This window comes from Nicotiana attenuata, unplaced genomic scaffold, assembly GCF_001879085.1.
Source record: "Nicotiana attenuata strain UT unplaced genomic scaffold, NIATTr2, whole genome shotgun sequence".
Taxonomy (NCBI): Eukaryota; Viridiplantae; Streptophyta; class Magnoliopsida; order Solanales; family Solanaceae; genus Nicotiana; species Nicotiana attenuata.
In genome coordinates, this window is record NW_017671903.1 from 72788 (window position 1) to 88292 (window position 15505).

The 15505-nt window shown below is 36.0% G+C and overlaps 3 protein-coding genes across 3 annotated transcripts; all 3 read right to left on the minus strand.

The window, feature by feature from the left end:
• Positions 1-324: 324 nt before the first annotated feature.
• LOC109210812 (receptor-like kinase TMK4) lies at positions 325-3958 on the minus strand. The gene is made up of 2 exons (XM_019374282.1): positions 1613-3958; positions 325-1150 (listed from the first exon to the last, which is right to left on the minus strand). The coding sequence occupies exons 1-2, from the start codon at positions 3888-3890 to the stop codon at positions 636-638; spliced, it is 2793 nt and encodes a 930-aa protein (XP_019229827.1). The 5' UTR covers positions 3891-3958; the 3' UTR covers positions 325-635.
• A 5876-nt stretch (positions 3959-9834) lies between these two features.
• On the minus strand, positions 9835-11314 carry LOC109210806 (uncharacterized mitochondrial protein AtMg00810-like). The gene is made up of 3 exons (XM_019374278.1): positions 10897-11314; positions 10073-10789; positions 9835-9962 (listed from the first exon to the last, which is right to left on the minus strand). The coding sequence occupies exons 1-3, from the start codon at positions 11312-11314 to the stop codon at positions 9835-9837; spliced, it is 1263 nt and encodes a 420-aa protein (XP_019229823.1).
• Positions 11315-12429: 1115 nt separating this feature from the next.
• On the minus strand, positions 12430-13416 carry LOC109210807. Its single transcript, XM_019374279.1, has one exon. The coding sequence runs from the start codon at positions 13414-13416 to the stop codon at positions 12430-12432; it is 987 nt and encodes a 328-aa protein (XP_019229824.1).
• Positions 13417-15505: the final 2089 nt, after the last annotated feature.

The window sequence follows — 15505 nt, forward strand, 5'->3', positions numbered from 1 at the left end:
TGAATGAGGAATATTTTGTGCACCGTGAATTAATTATTTTAACTAATGCCAATTAACATAGGAAGAAGGGGAGCCTTGAAGCAAGGGTAAAGTTATCCCAGTGTGACCTATAGGTCACAGTCACGCCGTGAAATCAGCCATTGATGCTTGCGTCAAGGTAGGCTACTTACATTATATCCCTTTGGGTAAGGCCCCTTCCCGAATCCTGCATGAATGCGAAATGCTTTGTGCACCGGGCTTACACGAATTAACATAGGACTTAATAAGTACTACCATGTTAGCTAATAGTGTAAACTAAATCAAATCTTGGATTAACACAAGGTATAAAGAAAATATGAAGCTCAATTCTATTTACATTGACAATATATGAAAGAATTTGATACAATTTTCTGTCTCTCCCAAAAAAGCAAAAGAAAAAAGTTACATTCACCTGACTTGAACCTTCTGTTACCACACCTTGCATCTAGTCTAGACTATAATATAACTTTGTTACAAAAGGGGATGTAACTACATAAGAAGCAAATGACATTGACAAGAAGAAACCAATTAATCAAATGAATTTGCATACTGTATGTTGATCCACATAGGATTAAAACCGTCCGAGGCATGGCATGGCTCGACCTGTTACCAAAATTTTATCTGCAATCTGTTGAACTGAAAGTATCTGCAAATCCGGAAGGTTTTGAGGGTATGCTCGACTGTGTGTCACTGATCGAGAAGTCATCGAACATTCTTGAAGTTCCTTCATCAGCTTGCCACCTTTGAAGGGCTTGAGGAAGACTCATATCTAGGTCAATGCCATAGCCGTCGTCATCTTCATTTCTTGTAGGCTTCCACTGCTCTACAAGGGGACCAAGAACGTTAACAGCATGTCCCATATCAGGCCGCTGAAAAGGTTCACGAGCAGTGCAATGGCCAGCCAACTCAGCAACCTTGGAAATGCTTTCATATGTTTCATCATCAGGATCTAGTATCGGGTCAATAGCCTTTCGTAGGTTGTCTTTGCTGATAAGGACTCTGCGGAACCATGTCACCAAATGAGACCTCTCATCTGGCATGGTCTCGTCTAATGCTTTTCTACCGGTAATGATCTCCATCAAAACAACCCCGAAGGCATAAACATCTACTTTGGTTGTGACTCGTCCAGTAGCTGTAATAAAAAGGAGATGTAGTGGAATAACTTAAGTGTCGATTCATATGAGATTGAAAATTATCTTTTGTAAAAATAGCATATAGATATCCTAAGAAACAAACATAAGATTAAAGGTAGTGGAATGCAAGAGCACAAGACAAAACAAGTACAAACATGTAAGCAACAAGCCATTACTCTGCCAACGAGAGTCTTTAGATGTAGAACTCGCGTCAAGACGAGAATCATGTTCTGGTTACCAATTAGGACTAATGACAAAGCAGCATTTATGTATCGAAATCACTTGATTATTACTAACATTATATCCTTGTGTCATTAACGTAATGAAGATAACAACGCCTATGAATGCTGATGACCGGATACTTTTTAATTTTGCTTAAAATCTACAGCTTTAGATTAGGGGCATGCAAATCAGTTTTCAGATAAAAAAGATGTAATGAGACATGGAGCGGAAATGTTTACCCGCATATTCAGGTGCAAGATAGCCAAAAGTTCCAGCCAATCGTGTCTCAACAGAATATTTCCCATCAGGGGCGTTCCTAACCAAACCAAAATCTGCAACCTTGGCTCTCATGTCATCTCCGAGAAGGATGTTTGAGGGTTTCAAATCTCTATGAATGAAACTTTGTTGAGCTAAGCTATGCAGGTATTCAACCCCTCTCGCCACATCCAACGCTATTGTCACCCTCTCTTTCCAAGTAAGAGGTTTGTAGCCGAGTTCTTTCCATTCAAACAAATGCTGACTCAAAGTTCCTTGCGGCATATACTCATACACCAAAAGCCTCTCATTTCCATTTACACACGAACCAAGTAGAGCAACCAAATGCCTATGCCGGACTTTGGTAAGAACCGCAATTTCTGCTTGGAATTCATTCATTCCTTTATTACCCATTGGCCCAGATTCCATCCTCTTCACCGCGATCATAGTCCCATCGTGTAATTCGCCCTTATAAACAACTCCAAACCCTCCTCTCCCCAAGACATTTTCTTCACTGAAGTTGTTTGTCACTTGCCGAAGGACTTGGATAGAAATAGCAACATTTCCGCCTTCAAAAACTGGTATCTCGCTATGATCACCGCTGCTCTGACTCTGTAACTCACTAGGGACTCCGGTATATCCATTTGAACCGCCCACAACACTAGGCACACTAGACTTAACCATTTCATTGCTTTTCTCCGGAGTCTCAACCCTTCCAAATCTCTTATGGCGTCTCTTCAAGTAACATTTGTAAGACACAAACAACAAAACTAAAACGAAAACAACAGCGGCTATAACCACACCGGCAATCATTCCAGCTGAAACTGAAGACCTCTTTGAACCTCCCGATGAATTTTCACCAGGACTACCAGAATTTGATCCGGAACCTCCCGATCCACTTCCCCCACCACCAGTACTTATATTCTTCCCAAGCAATAAGTTACCGGTATGAGTAAATTTCACACTAGCCGGAAAGACTGGTATAGGACCAGACAAATTGTTATTAGATACATCAAGAACTTGTAAATTAGGCAAAGTTGTCAAGCTCTCCGGAATCGTACCAGTAAGATTATTGTCATTCAAAAACAAGTTCCTCAAAGAAGTCAATTTCACAAAAGCAGGCGAAATAGTACCCGAAAACCCCCGCTTACCTAAGTTAGCAACAGTCACATTCTTATTTGTTGTATCACAACTTATAAAACTCCAATCTTTACAAGCATCATTCCCTTTCCAAGACTCGGCCAACGCGACCGGATATCCAAAACCACCAGCTACATCAAGAAGAGCAGTAACCTGTGGATCACAAGGTCCAGGACTATCTTTACAAAAACTATTAGTAGTTCCAAGATTAACCTTAACCCCATCTTTAAACTGAGGCATTGGACCTTGCAACTTATTATTCTGCAAAGTAATATTCAACAATTTGGGAAGAGTCATAACAGACTCAGGAACAACACCAGTAAACTGATTATCCCTTAATTGCAAATCAAATATACTCTCACAATTTGACAAATCAGGTATACTACCAGTAAAAGAATTAGCATGTAACCAAACTTGAGACAATTGTGTCATATTTTCAATCACATTAATAGTACCTGATAACCCTTTAAGCTGATTATTCAACCAAAGATTTCTAATTTCAGAACCCCTAAAAGAAGCAGGCAAAGAACCAGTAAGATTATTATAAGACAATCTCAAGTTCAATAAATTAGGAAAAGAATCAAAAATATCAGGAATAACACCAATAATACTGGAATTACTAGCATAAAAAGACCCTAAATTTGTACTTTCAGTTAAGTACATAGGAATTTGCCAAGAAGAGAGCTTTCCATTTTCACTAATACTTAAAGTTACTAAATTTGGAACCCCAAAAAGGAAATCTTGAGGAATAGAAGTGAATTGATTATTGTCCAAGAAAATTTCAGCTAAGTTTGACATGTTTGAAAAAGAAGGTAAAGGACCAGAAAGTTGGTTGTTTTGAACAGAAAGAGTTTTAAGATTGGAAAGTTGGTTGAGTTCAGGAGGTAAAGAACCAGAAACTGATTGAGAATCAAGATTAATGGAAGTTGCAGTAGTAGAAGATTTATCACAGTTGACATTTTTCCAAGAACAGAAAGGTTGAGAAGTTGACCAACCAGAAGGTGGTGGAGAAAGAGATGAAAGAAGTTTTGACATAACAGAAGCATCATCTGAGAAAGTGAAGGTAAGGGAAGTTAAGAGTAGGAGCAGGTGGAGAAGAAGGTAGTGGTGGTGGAAAGCCATTGATGGTTAGGGGGGTTGGGATGTTAGGGTGGTGGGTGCATAAATATAGGAAGAATGGAGATGTGGGGTTGTGAGTTTGGGGGGGGGGGGGGAGTTAGGTGGTTTGTTATTAGAATAATGTGTTTGGTATTTTGGTCAAAGAAGAAGGGAGGTATGTTCGAGCTGCATGAGATGCTTCCATTAGGGTAAGTCGCCTACGTTATATCTTTTTGGGTGCGATTTTTTTTTCGAACCTTGCGTGAATATGGATTAGAAGATGCTTTGGATCAGGATAGACTGTCTATATTATACTTTTTGGGTACGGCCATTTAACGAACCCTGTATGAATACGAAATAGAAGGGAGATATGTTTGAGTCGTGGAAACAGTCACGAAAACTTGCATCAGGATGGATTGCCTATACTACACTTCTTAAATACGGCCCTTTTTCGAACTTTGCATGTATATAAAATATTTTGTGCACTAAATTATTTTTTCTTTTAAGAAGGGAGATGCGGGAGTACATGAAAAGACTTTGGTTTTCCATTTAAATTTTTGGGTGAAGCGAGAGGACAATGTTTGTTCTTTTGTCTTCTTTGAGTATTCAGTGTTCCGATTAATTTGAACTCAAATCGTTAATTTTAGCCTTTTTGTTTAGAGGATTTCATTTTCAAATCTCCAATTTAAAAGCAATACTTTATTTGAGTTATGAGTTTATAGTTTAATAATTGCAGCAATTTCAGGGAGTTTTACACAAATAATCTAGCTCTAAGTTAAAATTATAAGTTCAAATGGACAACACAAATCTACAATACTAGATCCGTTCATGCAATTAGCCTCTCTATACCAAATTCGCACACGAAACCTATTATCGTTTCATCGTACCCTTCAAGAAAAGGAAAAGGAGAAAAAGATATGAGCGTTAAATCCACGTCTATTGTACAAGTGACTTTCATCAACAATAGATTTTCATTAAGATATATTAGTCACAAAAAAAAAAAGGAGAGATAATTAAGATATTAAGGATTGTTTGGTTGGAAACAAGTTATCCTAGAATTAGTTATCCCGAAATTGGGATAAATAAACACTACAATCCCGGAATAACTAATTTCGGTATTAGTTTACCCCGCAATTTTGTCCCAACCAAAATGAGATAATCTCATTTTAATTTAATCCTAAAATTAATTATCCTTTTCTTTTTCCCTCGTACCACACGAGCCCTAATACTTGATAGTCACCCTTTGGTGGTCGGTTTGAGCGTTTGTAATTATTTGAAAACATTGTCCTTATAGTTTTATTTTCTTTTTTATAAAGAATTTAAACTAATGATCACAGCTTCATAGGATTTATATCTTTGTCATCAAGTGGCAGCTCAATTTTCTTTTTTCAAAATTTCCTTTTTCCTTGTTCCTTATAAAGGGCATTATTTAGAAAAATTTCCACTTTTTAAAAGGTCCCTTTTATCCTATTTTAACGAGAGAATTGAACTTCATACTGAAGTTTTGACTCTAGAATTAATTCAGTGAGTTTATTTATATACCTTGGGGAAATGAGAAGACAGACATGTATATACTAGTCTATATACATGTTGTAGTTCGCTTATAAATATCCATATGCTCTAAACATGTTAAAGTAAGAGCCTGTTTGGCCATAATTTTTTTTTTTTAATTTTTTTCGAAAAAATTTCACTTTTTTTCGAAATCAGTGTTTGGCAATAAATTTTTCAAAATTTCACTTGAAGATAAATTTTGGAATTTTTCGAAAATTTAAAAAACTCCGAAAAACTATTTTTCATAATTTTCACTTCAGATCACTTATAAAAATTCAAAAACAGTCCAAAATTATATTCTGTCCAAACACAACTCTAATTTTCAAATACCATTTTCACTTGAAAAAAAAAATTACTTTTTTCCGGAATTTTATAATTCTTATGTTCAAACGCTCATTAAGTTGAAAAATTATAATCTTTTCCTCCACAACTTTTCTAATGCGTTCTTGAAATTATATATATATATATATATATATATATATATATATATATATATATATTTGGAAAAATCTTGCCCATTCAAGTAAGAAGGAATCTTTTAATACACACTGTTTGAACTAAAGCTACTTAATTCGACCGAACTCCTCTAAACTTCTACCTCCTCCAGACCCTAACTATGAACAAGCATAATTGGAGAGGGCAATTTGTACTAAAAATCACCACTTATGAAAAAAGTAAAAACAGCAAAAAAGGATGATGTGTGCTAGAACTATCAAAAAAATCTTCTATGCAACTCTTCATAAGTGAGTTAGAAATAGATTTGCAATTAGACTAAAATTAATTTTATTAAAAAAACTTCAAAGAAAATCGTATGACCAAACGAAAATGGGCAGCAACATCAACGTGATACACACACTACTATATAAATCCTTATTGATGATTATGATGGTACAAGAATTTCATAAATTTGTGGCAATGTAAATAATAGGATTGGATGAACACACTGACTGTTAAGCTTGTGCATTTTCCCTTAAGCTACAACTTCCTTCTACAATCTAAAATTTGTCCAACAATCCACTAAAATTAAGTGTTTGTACAACCCCCCCCCCCACCCCCCAACCCAAACCCCAAACCCCCACTTTACTGTTTTAAAAGGCGGAGGCGTGAAGCTATGCGATTTATTTAATCTCTATGCTCCAAAACGGGTAAAGTGTTAAGCCTGCTATTTAAAATACAACAATGACATACCCAGTATTATCCCACACCAAACTATTTAAAATATATCCATAATTTATAGTGTATTTAGAGATTAACCAATTCGCTCAAACTTCAAGACTAATTATCATGAATTTTTGAGCCGTTAATTTGAAATTCAGTACTTAGTGTCCTAAATTTTGAGCTACTAATTTGAAATTCAGGACAAAGTGTCCTGAATTTCTACACTACTAATCTAAAATTCAAGACTAAGGGTGCTGAATTTCTGACCCGCTAGTTTAGAATTCACGACATAAGATTTGAATTTCTGGACACAAATTTTGAACTTTAGGACACGATGTCCTGAAGTTTGAACCTTGAGCAAATTGGCTAATCTTTAAATACATTGTAAACTGTGGATATATTTTAAAGAGAAAATTTCAGAAACCACTATGTTTTAGTGGTTATTAGCTAGTTGTAGCTACCATTTACTATATTACTTCCTATAGCTATGTTTTCAGATTTTTTAGAGTGTATTCGATGTATTTAAGCTACTGTGTTCATGAATACAGTAGCATTTCTAGGCGTGAAATAGGGGATTACAACTAGACAGATTTTTGTATTCGAGTGTATTCGACTGTATTCATGGCGTGAAACATGGGATTACAGCTGGACAGATTATTGTATTCGACTGTATTCACGGCGTGAAACAGAGGATTACACTGTTTTTAAATGGAAAGTGAATCAATTAACATAATAGACTCCTAATATAACTCAATTATAACACACAAATTTTGTATTTCCAGTTATAAAAAAGATTCTCAACCGAAAAGCACCCCAAAATATAGCAATCTTTAGAGAAATTATATAATACATCTGAATACATAAATTAAATTAATTAAAAAAAACATATGAATACATTCATAGAATATAGCGAGACAGTAAATATAATGAAATACATAGAATACAGCGGGATACATTGAGATACAATGATAAAAAAGACAATGAATACAATGAAATACATAGAATACATCGAGATACATTGTAATACAATGAAAAAAAAGACAATGAATACAATGAAATACAACGAGACACATTGAAATACATTGAAATATATTAACAGAAAATTCAAGTTGCTCAACCCCCAACTCCGTCGTCTTTGTTCAAGAACAACCCTAATGTCGCCTCGTTGAAGCAGCATCAGTATCCAGTCCTCGCTCGCCGTCACCATTGCCTCTGGTTGCCGACGATTAGCACGTAATTACCGGTGAAATAACGGAGGTTTTTGTTGATCCGATATGTTGCGTCAGAGAATGAGATTGGGAGGCTGAGGGCGGCGATATTAATAAATAACGGCCACGGTCGAAACGGTGACGGTGGCAATTGCTCCAGCGTCCGGCGAAGGAGAAGACATCGGGAAGTAGAGAGAGAGAGAGAGAGAGAGAGGAGGGAGGGGGGGGGGGAGAATAGATATGGGGTAGGGGATAGGAGAAATTTGAGGGGATATGAGAGAGAAAAATAATACAAAGCTTATTTTATGGCTTAAGGGTAGGAAGTGACCATAAATAGATATTTGGCTATAAAAAATCAAAAGGTAGCTATGGAATATAACTTTTTAAAAGGGTATTTATTTTAAAATAAATAAGGTATCAACCTTTGCTATAGGAGGTAACTAATCCTATTTTAAACATCATGCTTAAAAGTGGCTACCTGGTGTCATTCACTAGATAGCCACTCTAAAGGCCTGCGATTTAGGAATTAACCAATTTGTCCTAAATTTCATTTTTTCGGTTTAATTTTTTCGAACACGAATGTCCTGAATTATCTTGAAATTAAGATTTTTAGTTTAGATTTTTAGGACAAAGCTTTACTAGCTAATTCCTAAATAATAGTCCTAAGAATGATTGTTTGTACACTTCCCCATAAATCTTTGATTTTTATTATAATATAAATTAATAAATAACATAATAACACAAAGAAACATGACAATTCCAAAAGTTAAGAGTGTACATGACTTTTATTGACAAGTAAATTTTTTGTTGGGGTTTATTCACAAAATCTTATACTTCTACATGAGTCTTTAACTATTCAAATTTCAAAGTGTAAGTTTCAATAGGAGGGTCATTTTAAATGGTACTCACTCGGGTTATGACAAGGTGAAAGTAGCCGATTATTTTACACTTTCCTAATATGAGCTTTGAAAATAAAAGAAAGCAACTATAGGTAGAGATCATTTGAATTTCACCCTTATTGTGTTGATCATCGCGAATTTTTAGCCCTTCAAACTCGTTCTTGAACATCCCTTCATAAGCATACTTATGAAATGCCATGTAGTGTATCCAGAAAGGTTTAGGCAAATCATTTGGTAATCGAAAGAATCTGCCACTTAGTATCATAAGGGCTTGTATTCCTGCTCCAGTTATGCACATGTGGGATTAGAATCCTATGCAACCATAAAGAAGATCAAAGAATCTAACGTCCTACAAAAGATATTATGCATTATAGTAGAATGATCAAAATAATTTAAGAAAGGGAGATGAAGATCATTGTTTTATCAGTTGTCTATATATTTTTCTTCTACTTTCATAATTGGCCTAAAAAGCTAGTACTTCTTCTGTTCAATTTATATGACACTCTTCTTTTATTTTAGACATATAAAAAATTTGACACTCTTTTGAAACTTCAAGAATTCAATACATATATATAAGTGCTAACGGGGTGTTATATGATAGGAGGATGCCTACCAAGGTGAAAGGTAAGTTTTATAGAAAAACTATAACACCAACTATGTTATATTGTAGTGAATGTTGGGCTGCTAAAATTCTACATATCCATAAGATGAGTATTGCAGAAATATTTGCTAAGATGAATGTGCGGTCACATAAGATTAGATTAGATTAAAAAATGACCGCATTCGCCAGAAGGTGCAAGTAGCACACTATCAAATTCTAGCAATGGAACAGTAGCTTCCTCCTTAGTTGAGCTAAGAATGCGGTAGCAACAATGGCGGAAGCTCAGTCCTGGGGATTCGAAGTCGTTCGATGAGAGGAAAAGAATATTCTGGAAGAGAATTTTGTTATCATTCATTCAAAGACTCAGTGAAACTAATGGGACTCCACCCACTATATACAAGTATGAAAGGAGAAGGAGCTAAGCTAACCAACTAACCGGCAGCTAACTGACAGCTGTCCAAACTGACCACTAACTAACTCTCTAACTAAGCTAACAATGATACACTGACTATATAAACAAGTGGAAAATATAATTAATCTTAACACCACCCTCAAGTTGGAGGTGTTGCAAACACAGCCAACTTGCGTAATGTGGCACCATGTTTGATTCCAGTTAAGGCTTTAGTCAGAATATCTGCCAGTTGACTATCTATACCAATGTGGTGGAGTGAAATTAACCCTGCTTGTAATTGATCCCGCACAAAGTGACAGTCCACTTCTATGTGTTTGGTTCTTTAGTGGAAGACTGGATTCTTGGCAATGTGAAGTGCAAATTGACTATCACAATACACTGAAATAGGCATTGGAAAGGGGACACTAGTTCTTCAAACAACCTGCTCAACCATACTAGTTCCCCCGCTACTTTCCTTAAAGCCCTGTACTCTGATTCTACAGAAGATAGTGATATAGTTTCCTGTTTCTTGGACTTCCAACTAACAGGACTATTTTCTAGAAGCACCAGATAGCCTGTGATGGATCTCCTAGAATCTGGACAACTAGCCCAATCAGAGTCACAATATGCTCTGACTGTACAATCTGCATCTTTGGACATGAAGATTCCCAGAGTGGGATCACTTTTCAGATACCTAAGCAGGTGGAAAGCTGCCTTCAAATGTGGCTCTCTGGGCTCTTGCATGAATTGACTCAGGTGATGAACACTATATGCTATGTTCAATCTAGTATTGGTTAAGAAATTTAGCTTTCCTACCAGTTTCCTGTAGTATGTAGGATCTTGTAGAATGGCACCTTCTTTAGCCTTTAGCTTTATTGTAGGGTCTAAAGGTGAGGAACAAGACTTATAGTCTAGGCAGTCATACCCCTTTAACATGTCCAGCACAAACTTCCTTTGAGAAATTATCACACCATCATCCTTGTACATCACTTCCAGCCCTAGAAAAAAGTGCAATTGCCCCAGATCTTTGATCTTAAACTGCTTATGCAAAGAGTCTTTCAACCGTGTGATATCCTCTTGATCAGTTCCAGTAAGCAACACATCATCAACATATACTGCAACATATACCAATGAATCTCCATTTTTCTTATAAAAAAGTGAATAATCATTCATGGAGTGTGTATATCCTTTTGAGCATAAAGCCTCAAGCAATTTTGCATACCACTGTCGACTAGCTTGTTTAGACCATAGAGAGATTTGTTTAGTTTGCATACTAGTCCAGGTTTGTCCACAACAAGCCTAGGAGGGGTTTGCATATATACTTCCTCATTAAGGTCTCCATGGAGGAAGACATTGTTTACATCTAGCTGAGATATGCACCAGCCTTTCTTCACTGCTGTGGCTATTAATGCTCTCACTGTTGGTATCTTCACTACTAGGGAGAATGTCTCTGTGTAATCAGTTCCTGCCTGTTGTGTGTAGCCTTTCACAACCAATCTAGCCTTGAACCTTTCTATACTACCATCAGCTTTATGCTTCACTTTGTAAACCCACTTGCATCCTATTGCTTGTTTTCCTGGTGGTAGAGCTACCAGGTCCCAAGTATGATTGGAATATAGAGCCTCAAACTCCTGTGTCATTGCAGCTTGCCATGAAAAATCAATGGCTTCTTCCTCATATGATGATGGTTCCCTGTCATGACAAATATTTCTCACAAGAACTTGACTATTAGGAGTTAGTAGATCATAGGCAACATGGTGATTTACAGAAAACAGTGCACTAAGGGAGTTGGTGTTTGGTTTAAGTTTAGGTAGGGAATGTACATAGTCTTGTAGATAACTAGGTGCCTTGTGTGTTCTTGATGACTATCTCACTTGTATAGGTTCTGCATGAGATTGTTCAGTATAATCCTGTGATGAAAGTTGTGCTGGAGAATTAGGTGACATGGATGAAGAATGATCATGTGTAGGTGATATGAGATTAGTTGTGTTCTCAACATTACTCCCTTGAACACTCAAATGTTCAGATGTTTGCTGTGTAATATTTGTACTGTCAGAACGTTTCTCACATAGAGGTTCAATGAAAGGAATTGAATGAGGGACACTAGATTGGGGAGACATATCCAAATTAGTTGCAAATGGAAAGATATACTCATTGAAGACTACATCTCTGGAAACAGTGATTTTTCTAGTAGCCAGACTTAGAACTTTGTATCCCTTTGTGTTGAAAGGATAGCTAACAAAAACATGTGGTGTTGTTCTAGGTTCAAACTTGTCCTTGTGAGGCTTAGGTACAGTGGGGTAGCACAGGCACCCAAAGCTCTTTAGGTGAGAGTACTTTGGCTTTCTCTTGTATAACAGTTCATATGGAGTTTGATCATTGATAGAAGTGGAAGGCAACCTGTTTATAATGAAGGTTGCACAGAGTATGCATTCACCCCAATATTTTTGGGGCAATCTAGACTGAAAGAGGAGAGCCCTAGCTGTTTCAAGGAGGTATTTATATTTTCTCTCCACCACCCCATTTTGTTGTGGAGTGTAAGGGCAAGTTCTTTGATGTATGATGCCTTTGGATTGAAATAGCATGTTTGTCTCTGTGTTGATAAACTCCAGTCCATTGTCTGTTCTCACAGCTTTAACATTTACTCCAAATTGATTTTCCACCAAATTAAAAAATCCTTTAAGAACTTGATAAGCATTGCTTTTACTGGATAGGAGATGAATCCAAGTGGTCCTACTAAAATCATCCACAATAGTCATGAAATATTTGTACTTGTCATGTGTGGGCAGATGATATGGTCCCCATAAGTCAACATGTAGAAGCTCAAAAATCCTATTGGTTGTATTAGTTTTCTGAGGAAATGGAAGTCTTTCCTGTCTGGCCATTGGGTAGATGGTACAATTGAAGGGTTGTTTCTATAGCTTTGAGAGTAATTAGGTGAATAATTTGTCTTTAATGATGTTGTCCTGTTTGTGTTGACATTTAGGGCTGATGACTCAAGAGCTGAGTAGTTATGAGGCTTAATTTCTCTCTGTCTTTCCTCTTGAATCAGTAATAAGAAGGCCTGTGCAATTGTTGGAAGAGGATTCATCATGAGGATACTTCCTCGAACAACAGTGTAGGTCTCATTCAGCCCCATAAGGAACTGTATTAATCTTCTATCTTGTTCTGCTTTGTGCATACTTTCCCTTGCTCCACATGTGCAATTGCAGGTGCAATGAGATTTGGTAATTAGAGTAGTGAGTTCCTCCCACAGCTTCTTCATTTTTGTATAGTAGCCAGTAATGTCAAGTGCTCCTTGAGACAAGTCGTTAATCTCCTTTTGAATTTGGTAGAGCTTTGTTCCATTTGTCTGATCATATCGATCTTCTAGCTCTTTCCACAACTCCACTGCATCTGTCACATATTCAACACTGTCTGCAATCTCCTTTGCCAAGGAATTCAAAATCCATGAACTCACCATATCATCACATCTCTCCCACAATCGATAGCTTGAAGAGTCTGGATCTGGCCTTTTGCAGTCACCATCGATGAAGCCTAGTTTATTTTTCACCGATAGGGCTCTCATTACACCTCTTCTCCATGAGTGATATACAAATCCATCAAATGGAACAGGAACTAGGGCTATTCCCGGATTATCAGAGGGATGCATGTAAAAAGGACTACTAGTATCAACAATTGGTTGATTAGGAGATTCAGCCACAGTTGGTGCAGGTTGTTCAACATCTCCATCAGTAGCCATCTCTTATAAGGCGTAAAACTCAACTAATCAATCAGGACAGGATTCTAACTACAGAAATAGAACTCTGATGAAGGATTTTAAGGAAAATGTATTGAAATCGATGAGATCAAGGACTGCATGCACACGATCAAAACAAAATCGAGAATCACGAAATTAGATTCAACAGATCTGGAAAAATGAATCGGAGTTTCTGACCTTGATCTGATACCATATCAAATTCCAGCAATGGAACAATAGCTTCCTCCTTAGCTGAGCTAAGAATGCAGCAGCAACAATGGCGGAAGCTCAGTCCTATGGATTCGAAGTCGTTCGATGAGAGGAGAAGAATATTCTGGAAGAGAATTTTGATATCATTCATTCAAAGACTCAGTGAAACTAATAGGACTCCACCCACTATATGCAAGTATGAAAGGAGAAGGAGCTAAGCTAACCAACTAACCGGCAGCTAACTGACAACTGTCCAAACTGACCACTAACTAACTCTCTAACTAAGCTAACAATGATACACTGACTATATAAACAAGTGAAAAATATAATTAATCTTAACACATACATTAAGGATAAAATGAGAGAAGGTCTGAGATGGTTTGTCATCTCTTGCATCGATCTACAGATGCACTGGTCCGTAGGTGTGAAACTATGGTGGAGGAAGGTGTTAAAAGGAAACGAGGTAGATGAAAGTTGTCTCGAAAGACCCACAAATCCTTGGAATCAATGCAAACTTTAGCTAAAGATAGGGCGGAATGGAAGAACAAAATTCATATAGGTGATACCTACTAGTTGGGAATAGGTCTTAGACTTGGTAGAAAACTTCTACTACTACTACTGCTGCTGCTACTACTAAATTATTATTATTATTATTATTATTATTATCTTTTTTTACTTGCATTTTCTTTTATTTTGGTAATGATGATGACACGAGTTGAACTTAATGAAAGGAATAAGGATGAACATATATATATATATATATATATATATATATATATATATATATATATATATATATATACTATATTAAAAGCACGAAGGCCTTTAGCGAAATGTCGTTCGCCTTTTTTACCCTTTTAAAATATAGTTCACATTAGACAAAATAGCCATTTAATTATTTTTCTAAAATTGAGTTGTTTAAAATCAACTAAAATTATGGCTATTAAATCTTTCCTTATTTGAATACTATAGGAACTCCTAATATTTAGGAAATTAAAATTATCCTTATAAAAATACTTTCCTTAGCAATAATTTTGCAAAGTAAACTATGTTAAAAGTTGAACTTTTAAGTTAAATGATTTAAAACACATAATATTAACCATGTTAAAAGTAATATTAGATGTTAAACTCTTTGCATTATAAGAGACTTCTTAGATCAACTAATATTGTTATTTGTGAATTTTTAAATGCGAGTATTATTTTAAGGAAGAATTAATACAAATAGCCGCCTACCTAATCTCTTCGACTAAAAATAGCCCGCGGATATATAATGTATGTATAATTAATGTATAATATGTGTATAACTATACATAATAAATGTATAATTTATGTATCGGCTAGAAAAAGTAAACAATGAATTTGGATGGCTATTTGTGTAACAATACATTTTTTTATTGTAAAGTCAAATAATATTTTAATCATTACTTATATAAGTTTAAAGTTCTCATCAACTATTTGTTACGATCCGGATTTTCCACCCTCGGGAGTCGTGATGGCGCCTACTCGTGAAAGCTAGGCAAGCCAAATACTATGATTTTAACACATTAGAAATCAACCCAAACAACTATAAGCAGTAATTAAAGATAAACCGATGAAAAGCGCGGAAGAGTTAAAATAAGTCCAAATACTCCAATGCATGTCTACCCACGAATCTGGTGTCACAAATTTACAAACATCTACGAATTTCTAGGACACGACAATCATATAAACCTTTGCAGTTAAATCATATACAAACAGAATCATAATAATAGGAATCAACAGAATAAGGTGGGAAGGGGACATGCTGCGGGGAATATCAGATTCTAACAATAAACCAATAAACAAGCATCAACAAAGAGCATAATGAACATCATGTCTATAACAACAAGAATAATGACACGGT